The 17,809-nt window shown below is 42.1% G+C and overlaps 3 protein-coding genes across 5 annotated transcripts in view; 2 read left to right on the top strand and 1 right to left on the bottom strand.

The window, feature by feature from the left end:
• dip2a (disco-interacting protein 2 homolog A) overlaps window positions 1-1,659 on the bottom strand; it is an 82,561-nt gene extending 80,902 nt beyond the window's left edge. For all 3 annotated transcript variants that reach the window (XM_061691363.1, XM_061691364.1, XM_061691365.1), the window contains exon 1: window positions 1,534-1,659. In XM_061691363.1, coding sequence (XP_061547347.1) covers window positions 1,534-1,657 — 124 coding nt within the window. In that variant the 5' untranslated portion in view covers window positions 1,658-1,659. The remainder of the gene's footprint in view (window positions 1-1,533) is intronic.
• Window positions 1,660-7,904: 6,245 nt separating this feature from the next.
• Window positions 7,905-12,910, top strand: LOC133410699 (oocyte zinc finger protein XlCOF8.4-like). The gene is made up of 2 exons (XM_061692149.1): window positions 7,905-8,194; window positions 10,711-12,910. Exons 1-2 carry the CDS (start codon window positions 8,071-8,073, stop codon window positions 12,702-12,704), a joined length of 2,118 nt encoding a protein of 705 aa, XP_061548133.1. The 5' UTR covers window positions 7,905-8,070; the 3' UTR covers window positions 12,705-12,910.
• A 1,026-nt stretch (window positions 12,911-13,936) lies between these two features.
• Window positions 13,937-17,365, top strand: LOC133410684 (zinc finger protein 577-like). The gene is made up of 2 exons (XM_061692124.1): window positions 13,937-14,278; window positions 16,239-17,365. The coding sequence occupies exons 1-2, from the start codon at window positions 14,152-14,154 to the stop codon at window positions 17,126-17,128; spliced, it is 1,017 nt and encodes a 338-aa protein (XP_061548108.1). The 5' UTR covers window positions 13,937-14,151; the 3' UTR covers window positions 17,129-17,365.
• Window positions 17,366-17,809: the final 444 nt, after the last annotated feature.

Below are 17,809 nucleotides of genomic sequence, written 5' to 3'. Positions count from 1 at the left end.
TTCTTACACTCGTGACAGCTATAAATCTGAAAAAACATAACGGGGGGGGGGGTCCTCGGTCTATGACGGTTTTGAGGTTACATTGGTTTGTACAGCAGCGTAAGAAGACTTTGTCACATGACATGAAAGTCACGCACAGTTACTGCCATAACTTACTGTATTTCTTTTGATTGCATTATTCATGAACGGGCAGCATAGTGAATGAGTGGTTCAGAACGTCTGCCTTACATTTCTGAGGACGGGGGTTCAAATCCCAGCTTTGGCCTTTGTGCGTTTTCTCCGGGTACTACAGCTTCCTCCCACTTCTCCTGAAACGTGCATGTTAGGTTTTTCATGTTGGAAGGTTGAATGGTTGTATGTCGTAGTGTGGCGGGACTAGTGGTTAGTATGTCTGCCTTACAGTTCTGGGGGTCAAATTGTGGCCAGGGAACGCTTTCGTAAACCAAGGACCCCACTGAAGTTGGTGTGTGAGTGCTGCCATTTAAAAAAAACTGAACTGGACAAAGAAATCATATCAAAGCCTTACTGACAATACAAAGACTGAGCCAACCTTTGAGACTGTTGTCTTGAAGTTAGCCGACGTCTGTCTCAGTAAGACCCACATGGACAGACGTGCCCGGCCGGGTGTGTCCCTCCCCCCACAAACAAGCACACAGCTCCGACACTGACGGACGGACGGGTGTGTCGATCCAGACGCTCCACTAATCTATGTTGACAAAAACCTAACGACAACGGGCATGCCCAACACACGGGGAGGTTGGCTAACTGCCTGCCAACCAACTTGTTCATCCATCTATCCCAGCAACGTATCGTGGCAGACAGAATCATTTCAATTCTGTGACATTTGTGTATCGTTGGTGTCATATGCCTTTCGCTTTTTATAATGCAAATAACATGAGCCTCTTGGCTCAATAAAGGTTGGGAAACACTGGTCAACATTGGTCTTGAGTGTGTCAAAATGTCAAGAAATGAGTCCCAGCTTTGCGAATTGCATGTTATTTAAAGCAGCGATTCCAAACCAGTGTGCTTTGGGAAACGGTCAGATTTCACTTAATTTGTCCTCAAGTTATTACTTAACAAATGTATCACTGATCATCTATCGATGCCAGCAACCTATATTGACGGACAGAGCAATTGAATGCTCTTCCACTGGGCCTGTGTATCCATTATTGAAGTACATTCAGTTTGTACACTTTCTGACGTTTGTGTCGTTATGGTGTGCTGTGAGCTTTTTTATAAAGTACAATTTGTGCCATGAAAGGTTGCGAAACATTGGTGATTCCCAAAGTGTGGAGAGAGACAGTATCTTATTTACTACAAAGCATGTACAGTACTATATCTTTGTTCATCAATCTATGCCAGCGACGTGAGTGACACGCACGATACATGCGATTCCATGAGATATTTGTGTTTAGTCGTGAGCTTTTCAAAATGTCAAATATTTTCCCTATCGTGTGTCACCGACAGTAAACGCGTCCCACCTTTGGGAAGTGACATTTCAAAGGAAGACCGACTAGAAGGTGTTCTACTTACCTTCCGAGAGCTCCAACTCCAGCTCGGCCAACTTGGCTCGGACCTCCGCCGGCAGGGTCATGGCGACAGCCGGCGTGGGCTCCAGCGTCACGGTCAACAGTCCGGCAGAGGTTCTCTCGGCCATCCCGGTTCAAAAAAAAAAAAAAAAAAGCACAAATGTACCCACGTGTTTGCTTTCTATGACGATACAAATGGAGCCGAGCACCTCCAGAAAAATAAGGTTTCGGTCACGCACCGGTGTGGTGAGAAAAGAGGGTGCGTCTCGAAGTAACAGCGGACAGATGTGGAGGCAACCTCCGGCGGCGTCATGACATGGCACGGCTAGCCGTGACGCTAGCACATGCGTGGCGGCCGCCTGCGCGTTCCAGTGTCTGCTGCTGTCTTTCCCCCGCGGCGCCACGGGCTGCGTCCCGCGGTGACGGCTGCCTCACTTCAACTGTGGCGAGAACTCATTCAACTCAACGCTCGGCTCGCCCAGCGCCGCCGCCGCCGCCATTGGATCTCAGCAACGGCGAGCACCTGCTTCAACCTGGTGGGACGTCACCGCCCCCTTGAGGCCTCACTTGGAACTGCAGAAACAACCTGCCTTCTTCAAATAAAAATTCCTTATTAAAATGCATTACATATATCTATTTATGTATGTAGTTATTTATATATATATATATAATTTTATATATATTAATATAATTTAGATATATATATAAATGTATATATATATAATTTATATATGTCATTTTCAGGGTGCTTGTGCTCTTGCTGATAGTCTTTGGACACCATGCGAATGGTAAGTAAGTTAATCAGTGCACCAACTAAACTATTGTAACCCTTATTTCCCCTTTTTTAGGGGGTGGTTCTCAACATGGAGGTTTGACTGCCCCTAGTCAGGCAGCTGTTTTGGGATCCACAGCACTACAAACAACCTGAGTCCAATGTGCAGTATTTTGCTGTTGCGCCAATGTCTCAACAGCACAGTGAAAGTTTGTCCCAGGAAAGTCCGCTTCTTGGTGCTGGTGTTTGGTCGTTCCCCCCAATGAAAAGTATTTGCACCATCTGTCCTCGTTGCACTGAACCCCACCCTTGCTCATTACCTGGCCCTTGCCCTCCACCTTATTGTAAACGTGGCTATCGTCCTTGCCCTTGCCCGCCATCTTGCTGCAAGTCTATGTGTCGTATGTGTCGCTCCTGGTATCCTTGGTAGGCTCTTCAATGTCTGAGCAGGTAAGATGAACTGTAGTGCACGTCGGTCAACTTGTTGAAACCTCTGTGTTAACTTGTGAACTTTCTGTCCTCCAGGTTATCTGCCATTGATGGGGTGCTTCCTTGTCTGTAACTACTTAATAAATTTGTGAAATTGAATCAGTCGGTTTTTATTTTCTCCCTGGACCATTCCCTTAAATGCAACTGCACTCAACTGACACAAAGTATGGTAATATCTTCCAAAAACTGGGATGTAATAGAACTAAGGAAACATCCCAAATGCCCCCTGACTTCTTTGTTTTTCATTTAAAACAAAAATATTTTGTTTTCTTAAACAAAAAAGTATAAAACAATATTTTTTTAGAAAATGCAATGCCTTGTTACTGTTTGCTTTAAAGTGACATTGGTTTACTCTTAGGCTTTGGATCAGAGGCTACCTGATATTGACAGTGTAAGACTTCTCCTTCGCCACACTTTCTGCTGTGGACACTATCCAAATTAACTTCAAGTGCTTATTTTATGATTGGGGCTGGAGTCTACCTATTAAAGTAGTTGACATATTTAAAAAATAATAAAAAATAAATAAATAACCTTTTCATCATTGTGGGTTGGCTTGCAATAGGATGGTGTATGATTCCTTTTTGTTGGAATACTTTCGTTTTTACTGTTGCAATATGTGTCCATTTAGAGGCAATGACATTACATCTCAGAGTTCCTCGAGGGTAAATGTGATGCAATGAACTATTACGTTTTCTTGACTTTAGTGGTCTTATTTTATTATTTTGATTTATTATTTTGATTGACAGGAATTCATACATTGGGGCATGGAGCATTTTTTTCATAGACTGTGTTTTTTTTTCTCGTACTTCATAACGTGTATGTTGGGTAATAGCTTCTATTTAAATTTGTGCTTTGACTGTCGGGGAACTTGTTCTCAATAACAAAGGTCAGAAGGTGTAATGTACCGATTTTGAATGTTGGCACACTCGTGCACACCTGAGTGCAATGATGGAGAGCAGCTTCTGATTGGTGCAGGGGACAGTGCTTAAATAGAGTCAGCGCTGTTGCCAGCAACAGCAGGACGCAAGAACAAGCTGAAGTTGCAAAGCCAAGTAAACAGGACCTAGTGACCACATTCACCGATGGCTTGTGACTTGTGTGTGAGGTAATGTTGCTTTTTTTTTTTTTTTTTTTTGTTTAGTGGCTTTATCTGTATTACCTTTTGGTTGTTTGTTCATTGTTTGTCATTTTCTCTCTTCAGGCTGCTTGTGCTCTGGCTGGTAGCCTTTGGGCACCATGCAAAGGGTAATTAATACCGAGTAATCTGTGCACCTGCAAAATTATTTTAAACTGCCATTTCCTCTCTTAGGAGGTGGTTCTCAACATGGAAGATTTGCTGCCCCTAGAAGTCAGGCAACTAGTTGGGATCCCCAGCGATACGGGCAACGTGAGACAGATGCGCATTATTTGGCTCAACCCCACGACCAACAACACGGTGAAAGTTTATCACAGGAAGGTGCGGTTCTTGTTGTTGGTCGGTCGTTCGCCCCAATGAAAAGTGTTTGCCCCATCTGTCCTCGTTGCCCTGAACCCCTCCCTTGCCCGTTACCTGGCCCTTGCCCTCCACCTTATTGTAAACGTGGCTATCGTCCTTGCCCTTGCCCGCCATCTTGCTGTAAATCTAGTCGTATGTGTCGACCCTGGTATCCTTGGTAAGGTTCCCCCATGTCTGAGCAGGTAAGATGAACTGAAGTGCATGTTTGTCAATTTGTTGCAACATCTGCAATAACATGCGTGTGTGTGAATGTTCTTTCTTCCAGGTTATTGTCCCTTGATGGTGTATGATTCCATGGCAGCAATGATTAAACTTGTGAAATTGAATTAAATTTCTTTCCTTGTTCACTGGCTCTTTGCAATTGACTGCAGATGTCTCACTCAAATGGCACAAAGGCTGGCATTACACTGTGTGGTGGTCTGAAAAACAGAATTCAGACTTAAAAAGCAAAAGTCCACAAATTTTTGTGTAGCATTCTGTCACCTGACAGAATAAATATAATGGATGAGTTGTCAATTGTGGCGGGACTAGAATGTACTGTAACTGGTGAGTGTATGTTTAGTTGTCTAATGAACCAATGACAGCCATAAATTCCCCCTCCCAAGCTGCAGTATAGTTATGTTTGCCAAAATGACAAATGTGTAAATGATGGGAGTGCTGAATCCAGACAGACAGGCATTTGTGGTTCAGACCTGGACAGGACTATACCCACTATTCTAGACTCTGTCCCTTCCAATGTCACACTTTCAGATTGAACATGTATTGGTTATTCTGGTAAATCTTGGTGTGTGTGTGATTCCTTTTTATGTCGTAAGACTTTTACTGGATCTGTGTGTCTCATTGTGTACATTACTTTAGTGTTCCCTTTGGGTAAGTGCTATAAAGCCGTTTTGTTAGGTTTAAGATCTTTATTTTCATAATTTGAGCAGCAAATGGTGGCTACAGGAAATTTAAAATGTATCAATTTTAAGTGTTCAAGCACATTAACATGCATTCACCTGCACACAGTGCAGAGGGAAGACTTTTTTTATTTTTTTTATATTGTATTTTATTTTATTTATTTTTTTGGGCAGTGATTTTCTTAGACTATAACTACCAGAAGTCAGAGAAGAGACAAAGATATTGGTACATTGCAATGAATGATGCAAAAAGCGCATTACATAAAATAGAACTGTTGTCCATGCGTGAACTATACAATGTTCTGGTATGGAACTGTAGATTATAAATTGTATACTCTTGTATACAACCGGTGTATACTTTAGTGGTCTTACCACTGAGTAATTTATTTTGATTAATGGGAAAAAAAAACATAATTGGGGAATCGTATTGCTCTCATTTGTGTGTTTCAAGTGTTTCTTTTTCTGCATGCATCTCGGCTCAGATTTACAGATGTCCTGTTTATTGTCAATGGACGTGCACGGTACTGACTTATTAAATCAAAATGATCTTGATTGATGATTTGCTCTTGCGCACCTGAATGCAATGATCAAGCGCTGCATGCTGATTGGCACAGGTGATGGTGCTTAAATAGAGCCGGCGTGGTGACGGCTACAGCAGCAGAACACAAGAACGAGCTGAAGTTGCGCTGCTTAGCAGGACCCAGTGATCACATTTACCTATGGCTTGTGACTTGTGCGTGAGCTAATGTTGCTTTTTGTCATTTATACCGACTTTAAGTTCCCTTTGTTTACTTGTCATGTTTTCTGTTCAGGATGCTTGTGCTCTGGCTGTTAGCTTTTGGACAAAGTGCAAAGGGTAAGCAACTGTGCACCTGCACCCACAAAATTATTGTGACTCTTGTGTTATTTCCTTTCATTAGGACATCGTTCTGGACATGTGGTGTCTCCTTTTGGGATGGCTGGGAGTTCCCCCAGAAGCCTGGCAACAAGTTGGGACCCACAGCTATACAGTCAACTTGAGTCCAATTCAGATAGATTCCTCCAGAACGAAGCTGGCGAGCAGGTTTCGGCTTTAGCCGAACCCCATGCCCAGCGCAGTGAAAGTTTGTTTCTGGAAGGTGTAGCGCTCAGTTCTGGTGGACGATCGTTCAAGCCAATGGAAACTATTTGCCCTCCTTGTCCCGGTTGCCCCAGACTTCCCCCTTGCCCGTTACCTGGCCCTTGCCCTCGGCCGTACTGTGCGCCTTATTATAGCCCTTGCCCTTGCCGTCAAAAGTGCTGCAAGCGCGGTCGCAAGTGTCTCACCTGGTATCCTTGGTAGGATCTTCCATGTCTGAGCTGGTAAGATGACCTGGAGTGCACATTTGTCAAATTTATTGAAAGGTGTACACTAACTTGTGAATTTCCTTGCTTGCAGGTTTTTGTCTATGCCAGTGACTGTCTAATAAATTGGTGAAATTGAATGAGCTTTTGTCATTTTCATTCCCCAAGTGGTGTGAGCGCTCTCCAGTCTCCGTTCACATCAAAGCTAGCAAAGGCCCGATTGTCAGATGTCTGAAGTTGCCGGTCACTCGCTCAGAAATGGGTCAAAGCTGACAATTATAAATGTATCACAAATCAGTGTAATTGTGCTATTGGGATGGGTAAGGGTCTAGGGAAAGCTGCACATTCAAACTATTGTGACTGATCAATTTCCTCACTTTTCAGGTGATGATTCTAGGTATGGAGCTTTTGCTCCTGTTTGGTTGTTGATTTTTGTTGGTCAGCTACTTGTTAGTGTACAGAAACTTTGAACAGTTTATGTGCATTTGAACATTTAGAGGGTTCAAATTACAGGTCCTGCATTTTGACTAACCTTGTTTTAGTATGTCTCTATGGTGCCTCCAGTAAATGTGAAATATGAATTAAAATCATCCACTCATTCTTGAGATGTTTTTTCTGCCGGGAATCCTGAAATTGGGTCATTTGAATTTCTCGAGCTTATCTATGTCGCTAGCGAAGATCTCCACCGAGCTCCTGAGCCAGCGCTGTCATTGTAACACGTGGGCCTTCCACACGGAGGTAACCAATCAGAGGGAACGGGGGTGGTCCTACCCAAATGTGGATCCAAAACTGGGTCAAACAGAAGTAGCTGTCAGAGAGGCCTTTTCTGGACACTAGTCTGACAATAGTTTGCCTCGGAATCGCCCCGGAGGAGCTGGATGAAGTGGCTGGGGTGAGAGAAGTCTTTGGTGTCCCTGCTAAAGTTACTGCCCCCGTGACCTGACCTCCGATAAGCGGTAGAAAATGGATGGAATGTCCATGTTAGTCACACTGGCGGTCCAGATAGCCAAAATATGCAACCTTTAAGTTGAATTGTTTTGTTGAATGTATCATTGGAATGACTTTTTGGGTGCACAACGTCATGTTCTGGGCAAAATAAATTTCGGAATGAGGGAACTAATATAATTTAACCTTTTTCTTTAACTCCGTTAAAGTTGGAATAGTTTGAATCGGTTGAGATGTGTGGCTGTAGTTTAGAGGGGGGGGGAGGAAAGAAATGGGGGAAAATAGTTATAGAATAACTTGATTTCCCATTCAAACTGTGCGCTTACACTGCAAAGAGAGCGCAGGACTGGGGTGTGTAATGACACCTCCACGCCTGCAGGTGGCAGCAACGCAGAATATACAAAACTGGCTCGTCAAGCGGAAGTACTTCCCCCTTCCGCTTGTCTCCAATGAACAATAAATAAGGTAGCGAGACTGCGCGGTGTACGAGCTTGCGGTCATGATCCCATTTCTTTATGTACGTTTATTTGTCGAGCATTAGAACAAACTGATTTATGAGTGATTATCGGTACACTGTAGCTTCAAGCACAGGTCGAGCGTTGTGGTTATCGTGTGGAAATGTGTGCACAAAGTGTGAAAGAAGAGTACGAGGAGGAACTTTGGCGAACAAAAGAGAACGAGAGACCTCGTCAACCGCTGCGTGCTGTTTTCGAGACGCCGCAAGTTGTGTTGCACGGAGCAGGTTTGTTCGCGCTCACCATTCTCATGGCTTTTTTTTTTTTTTTTTTAATTATTTGATCAAGCTGTGATTGACAGGTGACAGACCAAGTTGTAGTACACACACACACACACACGTGTTTATAATAATGCCCTTTATTTGTCTTGAAAACGATGTCTGCAGAAGAAATAAGACTCTTTGATGACAAGAAATCGATTTTTGTTGTTGTTGACATTTGATTTTCAGCCAGATTTTGACTCTCCCTCTCTAGGTCGAAATCCTGTGAGAGGGCAATGACGTCAGTGGCGGAAGGGTAGCACATTCACTTATTGAGCGAGTGTGTGTTCTCGCCTGTATTGAAAGTCTGGATGTTTTCTTTAGACAATAATGAGTGAAAGTAGTGAAGTTTTATACATTTGAAGCGGCTTGTTTTGGTCAAATCTATTACTTCATTGCAGAAGGAAGGCAGCCTATAATATACACATTTTTTTTTGTCAGTTTATTTTATTTATCGAATCACTAATGGCTCTAAGACTTTTGAAAAGGAGTGGGTGGATGATGTGACACAGGCGTTTTTGTACAATGGTGGCATCTTATGACTTCGGAGGCCTTTGATGGCCACGGCGAGCCGGCCCCGCGTTCGTACCATTTCGATCGATGACACCATAATAAATTAGCGATTGAACATCATTTTGGGGTCCTGTTGTGTTCATGTGAGTGTGAACAGATGCTCCAGAACAAATTGATATTGTGGTTGATAATATTGGAAATGACTGCCAGTTCCATTGTCTTTAGCAACAACAGAAAAATACAAATATTTTTTTTAATGAAATATAAGCCATCTGGACTATTTAAATCTATTAGGAAGCACCGGGGGAGCTGTTTGGATCTAATGCTTTGGAGCACTGAGTCATACTAATGAGACCATGTGATGAGACTGTCCACTGTCCCTCTAGCCCCTCCAAAGACCAGGGCCGACTGCAGCTTTGTCCAGCAGCAGCTCAATTATCGGGGTGTCTGTTCGTAGAAGGCCTGATTCGTTTCCCCCGTGACTCAGGGCTACAAACTGCAGTTCCGACGCCGGCCCTTTTAATCTAGACAGGTCAGACAGTGCATCATCAGTGACCCAGCTGAAGCCCTCGTTCTGGCTTAGGTCTTGTACATCCTTTTAGCCAGGTGACCCTATTCCACATACTTCCCCCGTCCACACGAGAAATGTGAGCATTCACCTCATGTTGTATCTGAAATCCTTTTGAATAGTGACCACGTCGGTTGCGCAGCAGGTGGTGGACTGGTTTATGACCATAGACTTGCAGGATGCTTATTTTTATGTCCCGATGACTGGTGTGTAGCTGCGGCACTCGCAAACTCTTGGGTAAACTAACTACTGCATGAGCAGTTATACCCTTGGGACTGCTGATGATTTTCATATGCGCTAGTTTTCCTGAGTCGGTTTTCAATTGCATTGAAATTTTGTCCCAGTTTTCGTACATCTGCTTATTTTTGGTACCAAAAAAAAAAGGAAATGCGTGACTCAGCCATTCATTTCCCTGTTTCGGTGCCGCGCCACGTACTCGTGACTCAATTCTTAATTTTTCTCTCATCGGTTGAGCATCCCTCGCGTTCATCGGAAGCATTTTGTAAGTTGTGTGAAAAGCGTTCAAACAACAGCAAGCTTTCACTCGGGCAATGTCGGCGTGCCACATCCTGTCAAAAGTCAGGCCTTCAAAGTAAAAGGGCTGTAGGAAATGGTAAAACTATTCATTGCTTTTATTATGAAGGGCCTGACTTTTAACAGGTTGTGTTGGGCCGATGTTGCCCGAATGTTGCTGAGCAGATCGGGGGAGTTGTTATTGTCTTAAGTCAAAGCTTGCATTGTGGAATACACCTTGCCATCTGTTGGACTACTTTTTACCCAATATGACTGAAAGTTCTTGGTGCCAGCCATTTGATAAAGGAGAAATATGATTGACTTCAAGAAAAACAAAGTACAAAAATGTTTCCTCCCTCCCTCCTCCGTGTCATCTCTCATATGCCATCAAGAGTCTTCAATAAAGGATCAAAGTGGTGTTAAATGTTAGCCCCACCCAAAAAAAAATCTGGCCATCTGAGATAGGGAAAAAGAGTTTTACCCTATATCTTAACAATTCAGTACTATAGTGTTCTCAGTCGTTGCATATTTTCAGCACTTAACTTCAAATATATTCAATATATTTCGGAAAAGAAAATACACAAAAATTGCCTCCGTGGGACTTTCAACATTAAAGTGAGGAAACAATCCCAAAAATAAGAATTCGAGAAGGGGGCAAATACGTTTTCACAGCACTGGACATCATTCAGCGCTTACAGCACTGCCTGTCGGTCATCTGAGACTCATGCAACTGGAAACTTTGAAAAATGCATGAAGCAAGTGAAATGGTGCTGAAGAAAAACTGCCTGGTTAAAAGATATTTCTTGGCAGACAAAAAAAATTATAACATGACTTGAGTGAGAAAAGCTGACTTTTCCAAACTAAGTGTCTGTATTCTTGGGTCCTGCAGACGTCGGTAAAGCAGATCTTTATCCTGAGCAGCGGGAGTGGAACTCTTGGTTGGAGCAGGAGGAGCCAGAGCGCCCCCACATTAAAGAAGAAGATGAAGAAGAAGAGGAGGAGGCCCCTCCCATTAAAGAAGAAGAGGAGGAACACAGCATCAGCCAGGAGGGAGAGAAGATTCAAGGATTGGAGGAGGCCAATATCATCAAATTGATATTGACTGGTGTCCATGTGAAGAGTGAAGATGAAGATGATAATAAACACAGTGATCGAGACCACAGCCTCTTAGCGCCACTATCTGATTTTGAAGGCTTAACATCTGACACCGATAAACCTTTGGACTGCTCAGTTTGTGGGGAAAGATTCAGCCAAATGGAACACTTTGAAGCACACACAAGAACACACGATGTGGAGAAACATTTTGCCTGCTCATTTTGTGGTAAAAGGTTCTCTTTAAAGGGAAACTTAAGAAGACACACAAGAATACACACGGGGGAGAAACCTTTTGCCTGCTCGGTTTGTGATAAAACATTCACACGGAAGGGACACTTGGAAAAACATGCAAGAATACACCCTGTGGAAGAATCTTCTGCCCTCTCAGTTTATGGTAATATACTCACTCAGGAGGGAAACTTGGAAACACAAAAACAAACGCACGTTGTGGAGGAACCTTTTGCCTGTTCAGTTTGTGGTCAAACATTTGCCAGAAAGACAAGTTTATTACGACACATAAGAACGCACACTGGGGAGAGACCTTTTTCCTGCTCGGTTTGTGGTAAAAGTTTCACCATGAATTCAGATTTAACAAGACACAGAAAAACACACACTGGAGCCAAACCTTTTGCCTGTTCTGTTTGTGGTAAAAAATACACTTGGAATAAAGATTTAATAAGGCACTCAAGAACACATACTGGGGAGAAACCTTTTGCTTGCGCAATTTGTAATAAAAGATTCTCTATGAAGATAGATTTAATACAGCACACAAAAACACACACGGGGGAGAAACCTTTTGCCTGCTCAGTTTGTGGCAAAAGATTCACCATGAAGTCAGATTTAATGAGGCACAAAAGAACACACTCTAGAAAGAAATCTTTTATGGGTTCAGTCTGTAATGTTAGTTCAGGATTGGAAGATCTTCGTCCTGAGCAGCAGGACTTGAGTGCCAGGGTAAAGCAGCCGAAGCTAGAGCCCCCCCACATTAAAGAGGAAGGGGACGACATCACCAAGTTGCCATCGACTTTTGTCCCTTTGAAGAGTGACGAGAACAGAGGGGCGGAGCCTCCGGGCTCCAGCTCAAGTCGACATATGACAACAGAAGATGATGCGGACCAATGTGGAGGATCACAAGCAGAAAGCCTCCTAGCTCCACTATCAGATAGCGACGACATAACATCACACTCCTCAGACTTCAATGATGATAAACACTCGAAAAGTGATATGATACATCCCACTGACAGCAAACGCAGCAAATGTTCTCAGTGTGACAAAACGTTTGTCAGCAAGTCAACATTGAAAAGACACATGAGATCACACACTGGGGAGAAACCTTTTGCCTGTTCATTTTGTGGTAAAAGATTCACTGGGAAGACAAATTTAATAACACACACAAGTAAACATACTGGGGAGAAACCTTTTGCCTGCTCAGTCTGCGGTGAAAGATTCACTTACAAGGAACAATTGGGAAGACATGCAATAACACACACTGGAGAGAAACATTTCGCCTGCTCAGTTTGTGATAAGATATTTACCTGGAAAGTAGATTTTAACCGGCACACAAGAACACACAGTGGGGAGAGACCCTTTGCCTGCTCGGTTTGCGATAAAACATTCAATAGGAAGTCAAGTTTAATGAGGCACACAAGAACACACACTGGGGAGAGACCCTTTGCTTGCTCAGTTTGTGGCCAAAGATTCACTCAGAAGGCACATTTAAGAACACATGCAAGTACACACTCTGGTTCTCCCCGGCGTCACCTTTTGCCTACTCAATGTGCAACTTAACTTAAATTGATCATACAGGATTGGTTCAACAGATTCCTACTCGGCGCGTGGCAAAATATTCTCTCAAAGGCACACTTTGACAACACGCACAAGAATACACAGGTGAAAACCCATGAAACTTGTTCCGGTGTAAATGACCTCTAAATATTGTAAATATTTGACTATTTGTTGTAGGAATTCATTGTGTGACCCTGAATAAAATACTGTACAACACTAATTTCACTTGGCAAGATTTCTTGCAGTAAGATTGCCCATGAATATTCTCATTCGTCAACTGTAGGTCATTGTCTTCTCATGACATCGAGGCGATCGCAACTGGACTGTTTTGGTTGTCTCAGAAGACGTTTCGCTTCTCATCCAAGACGGCTTCATAAGTTCATGCACCAAGGCTCAATATGATAGAGTGTTGGTGTGTCAAGCCAACTATTTACCCCCTAAATTAAAAGTACACCTCAGCCACGATTGGTATCTTCTTTTTTTGGATGCAAAACAACATTCTTTAAGATCCATTGAAGCAACGCCTCTGCTGCCAACAACAAGTCGTTTGGGTGGAATACCCTCGTTAATATTCTCTCCAGTTTTGATCATGGTCGTGCAGGCTTTGTTATTTTTTTAGTAGCTAAAATATTGATTCTCTTCAGAATGATAAGACAGCACTGTATGTGAGGGATTGGCTGGGTTGTTTGTCAGCCCCTCTTCTGTTTAAAAATGGTTTCTTAACCTTAACGTAGATGGCGTCTTACACTCCTCTTTCAATGATTGAATCAATCGATCATCATCTATAGTATAAAGCTTTTTTGTCATGCAACAAAATGCTTTACATAGTTAAATTCTATTGTCCGCACAAATGCAAGGATATTGAATAAATGCTCAAACGGCTTTCCATGCACGTGTATTTTGTAAAGTGGAAGATTCTTACAAATGCTTCACATGTACACAACAATTTACTCTTGTTACACTGTTAATTGCAATATTCTTCCTATACTTCTTCTCGCTGATTTGGTCATAATACAAACACATACTTATTCTGGGACGGGGAATTGTTATAAATGGAAATGATCTATCTATTTCCATTAAAACTATGATGTGTCCAAACAGAGAGCGCCCAGGACAGCCTCCATTTTCTGAAAGTGAGGCAACTGAAAATAGAAAAGGGTGTAATGACACCTCCTCGCCTGCAGGCGGCAGTAACGCAGTATAATGTACCAACTGTCTCGTCTGGCGGAAGTACCTGTCTCGAATGAACGCTGAAAAATAAGCAGCAAGACGGCGAGATGTCGACGCTCGCGTTCATGATCCAATTTCTTCTTTATTTTGTACATATATTTGTCGAGTACGAGAACAAACCGATGAATTACTATTGTCGGTGCACTCTTTAGCTTCAGGTGAAATTTAGCGACACATTGCGAAGCAGAGATCGAGTGAGGTTGGTGGTTATCGTGTGAAAATGTGTGCAAGGGGTGTGAAAGTAGAGTACGAGGAGGAACTTCGGCGAGCAAAAGAGGAGAACGAGAGACAACGCCAACCGCTCGATGCTGCTTTCAAGAAGCCTCGAGATGTGTTACACAAAGCAGGTTTGTTCACTTCTCACTCTCACTACTAGCAGATTGTTATTTGCTCATTAGCACTATTCCTAAATGATATTGCATCGGCTTAGTACTTCATTGAGAGATATACTACCGGTCAGAAGTCATTCACACAGTTCCCAGCTCTGCAAGTTCACCGCTCATATCAGTTTGTACCATTTTAAGCGATTCATTGGACTTGAACTACTTGACTTTCAATTTAAAAAGAAAACAAAAACTGGGAAAAAAATTGGTGTGTTCTAAAACTTTTGACTGGTACCACTCCTGATCAAAAGTCTTAGAAAATACCAATATTTCCTTTTTTTTTAATTTTTTTTTATTGAAAGTCAAGTAGTTCAAGTCCAATGAATAGATTCAAATGGCACAAACCGAGATACGGTGGGAATTTACATAAGTTGAAAAAAAAACAACCTAAAAAAAATTGTCATGTTCTAAAACTTTAGTGAATGTTTTAGAGAGACGATCATAATGTGAATTGACTGAGCAAAGCTTGAGTTTTCCAAGCTACATTGCCGTGAAAAAGTATTGGCCCCCTTCTGAAATTCTTATATCTTTGCATAGTTTCCCCACTTTCATGTTTAAGATCATCAAACAAATGTAAATATCAGACAAATATAACCCAAGTGATGTTAAAATGCTGTTTTTAAATGGTAATTTTCATTTATTAAGGAAAAAAAAACTATTCGAAGTTACCTGGCCCTGTGTGAAAAAGTCAGTAGCCCCTTTGCTAAATCATGAAAAGCCATTTCTAAAGCTTTAGGATTCCAGCAAACCATAGGGAGAGCAATTATCCTCACATGGAGAAAACATGGAACAGTGGTCAACCTTCCCACGAGCGGGCAGCCTACAAAGATTACCCCAAGAGAACAGCAATGACTCATCCAGGAGGCCACAAAGGAACTCAGGACAACTTCTAAAGAATTGCAGGCCTCCCATGCCTCAGTTAAGTGTCGTGTTCATCGACGCAACTATAAGGAAGAGACTGGGGGAAAATGGCACCCATGGCGAAAAGCGCTGCTGACCAAAAACAACATAAAAGGCTAGTCTTACTTTGGCAAAAAATAAATTAATTAATAAATAAATACATTTTCAAAATTAATAATTCCCAAAACGTTTGGGAGAATATACGGACTGACGAGATGAAAGTTGAGCTTTTTGGAAGGTTTGTGTGTCGTTACATCTGACGTAAATGTAGCACAGCATTATAGACAAACAACAACATACCAACAGTCAAACATGGTGGTAGGGTGAAGGTCTTGGGCTGCTTTCTTCTTCAGGACCTGGACAACTTATGATTGATTGAACCATGAATTCTGCTCTTTAACAGAAAATCCTGAAGCAGAATGTTCAACCATCAGTTTGTGACCTCAACCTGAAGCGCACTTGGTTTCTGCAGCAGGATAACGATCAAAAACATACCAGCAAGTCAACTTTTGAATGGCTTGAAGAAATAATGAAATCAAATAAAAATGAAAGTTATGCCGTGACCTAGTCAAAGTCCAGACTTGAATCCGATTGAAATGCAGTGGCATGATCTTAAAAAGGCCATCCGTGCTCAAAACCCCTCCATTTTTGCTGAATTTAAATAATTCTGCAAGGAAGAGTGGGCCAAAAATATCTCCACAGCGATGTGAAAGAGTCATTGCCAGTTATAGAAAACGCTGGATTTCAGTTCTGCTGAGGATGGCCCAACCAGTTATGAGGTTTAGGGGACCATTACTTTTTCACACAGGGCCAGGTAGTTTTTTTTTATCCTTAATAAATGACATCACCATTTAAAAACAGCATTGTAAGTTCACTTGGGTTATATTTGTCTGATATTTATATTTGCTTGATGATCTTGAACATTAAAGTGGGGAAACTATGCAAATATCTAATAATTTGAGGAGGGGTCCAATACCTTTTACGGCACTCACTGTATGTGTGCTTGTATTCTTGTGTCCTGCAGATGTCAATGAAGAAGATCTTCCTTCTGAGCAGCAGGAATGGAGCTCCTGGGTGAAGCAGGAGGGTCCAGAGCCAGCCCCCATTAAAGAAGAAGAGGAGGAACACAGCATCAGTCCAGAGGGACAGAAGATTCAAGGGCTCGAGGAGGCCAATATCACCAAGTTGCCATTGAAGAGTGATGATGATGATGATGATGGTGATGATGGAGACCATTGTGGGGGATCACAAGCAGACAGCCTCTTAGCCCCACTGTCAGATAGCGACGACATAACGTCACACTCCTCGGACATTGATGACGAACACTCCAAAGGTGAACTGACAATTCCCACTGACAACAAACGCTGCAAATGTTCTCAGTGTGACAAAACATTTTTCAACAAGTCAAAGTTAGAAAGACACACGAGAACACACACTGGCGAGAAACCTTATGCCTGCTCAGTTTGTGGTAAAACATTCACCTGGAAAGCAGGTTTAATAAGGCACACAAGAACACACACTGGGGAGAAACCTTTTCCGTGCTCGGTTTGCGGCGAAAGATTCGCTCATAAGGAACAACTGGGGAGACACACAACAACACACACTGGACAGACACACTTTGCCTGCTCAGTTTGTGGTAAAATATTCACTTGGAAAACTGGTTTGATAAGGCACACAAGATCACACACTGGGGAGAAACCTTTTCCCTGCTCGGTTTGCGGTAAAACATTTAATCAGAAGACAACTTTAATAAGGCATACAAGAACACACACAGGTGAGAAACCTTTTGCCTGCTCGGTTTGTGGTCAAAGATTCACTCAGAAGGGAAATTTAGAAAAACACGCAAGGCGACACACTTTGGTTCTCCCCAGTGTCAACTTTTGCCTGCTTAATCTGCCACCTAACTTTCATTAAAGATAGGACAGGGTTGGTTCAACACACAAAATGACCAACTGGGGAGAGTTTCATGCTCAGCTTGTGATGGAAAAAAAAAAAACAAATTCTCTGAAAGGCACTTTGACAGCACACACAAGAATACACATGAGTGAGAAAGCATGAGATGCAAGTGTGTTGATGAAAACAGCAGCTGTAAATGCACACAGCTAAACAAATATTGACTCATTGTGGTAAGATGGAAAAGTGTATATTTTATCCCGAATAAAATACTCCAAACTTTTCAAACAGTGATAGTCTCCTTTCTTTATTTTATTTTTATGTTTGCTACCACATGAAATAGTTTTAAAATCTAGAAATAAGCATGTCAGATGTATTTAGGTTTAAAATGAGCAGATGTTTGCTTTGAAATGAGATCACTTTTCAAAGTTATGTTTAACAGCACCCAAATATGGGAACTACTCGTATACTGTACGAAGTTTAAGAGTTAAATGCTGCTTTTTACAGATGTGTTACTTAAAATTAATTCTACAGCCTCAAAATGAGTGAAATATACTAAATATAAGTTGTTAAATCCATGTTTTCTTACTAACATAAAATTAACTAACCTGAAGGATAGGGGGAAAAAATAATAAAATAATTCCTCCGAATTAGTGAACGATAAGCAAGCTCTGTCTTAAATCTAACTTGGTGTATCTTGAA

This window comes from Phycodurus eques, chromosome 12, assembly GCF_024500275.1.
Source record: "Phycodurus eques isolate BA_2022a chromosome 12, UOR_Pequ_1.1, whole genome shotgun sequence".
NCBI lineage: Eukaryota > Metazoa > Chordata > Actinopteri > Syngnathiformes > Syngnathidae > Phycodurus > Phycodurus eques.
Note: the sequence above shows the minus strand (reverse complement) of the source record. Positions and strands in the feature narration are given on the sequence as shown.

Excerpts from the sequence above, each read along its gene's own strand:
- LOC133410699 (XM_061692149.1), top strand. The coding sequence starts at position 8,071 with ATGTGTGCACAAAGTGTGAAAGAAGAGTACGAGGAGGAACTTTGGCGA. Across the intron at positions 8,195-10,710 it reads AGTTGTGTTGCACGGAGCAG|ACGTCGGTAAAGCAGATCTT; the intron begins GTTTGTTCGCGC and ends TGGGTCCTGCAG.
- LOC133410684 (XM_061692124.1), top strand. The coding sequence starts at position 14,152 with ATGTGTGCAAGGGGTGTGAAAGTAGAGTACGAGGAGGAACTTCGGCGA. Across the intron at positions 14,279-16,238 it reads AGATGTGTTACACAAAGCAG|ATGTCAATGAAGAAGATCTT; the intron begins GTTTGTTCACTT and ends TGTGTCCTGCAG.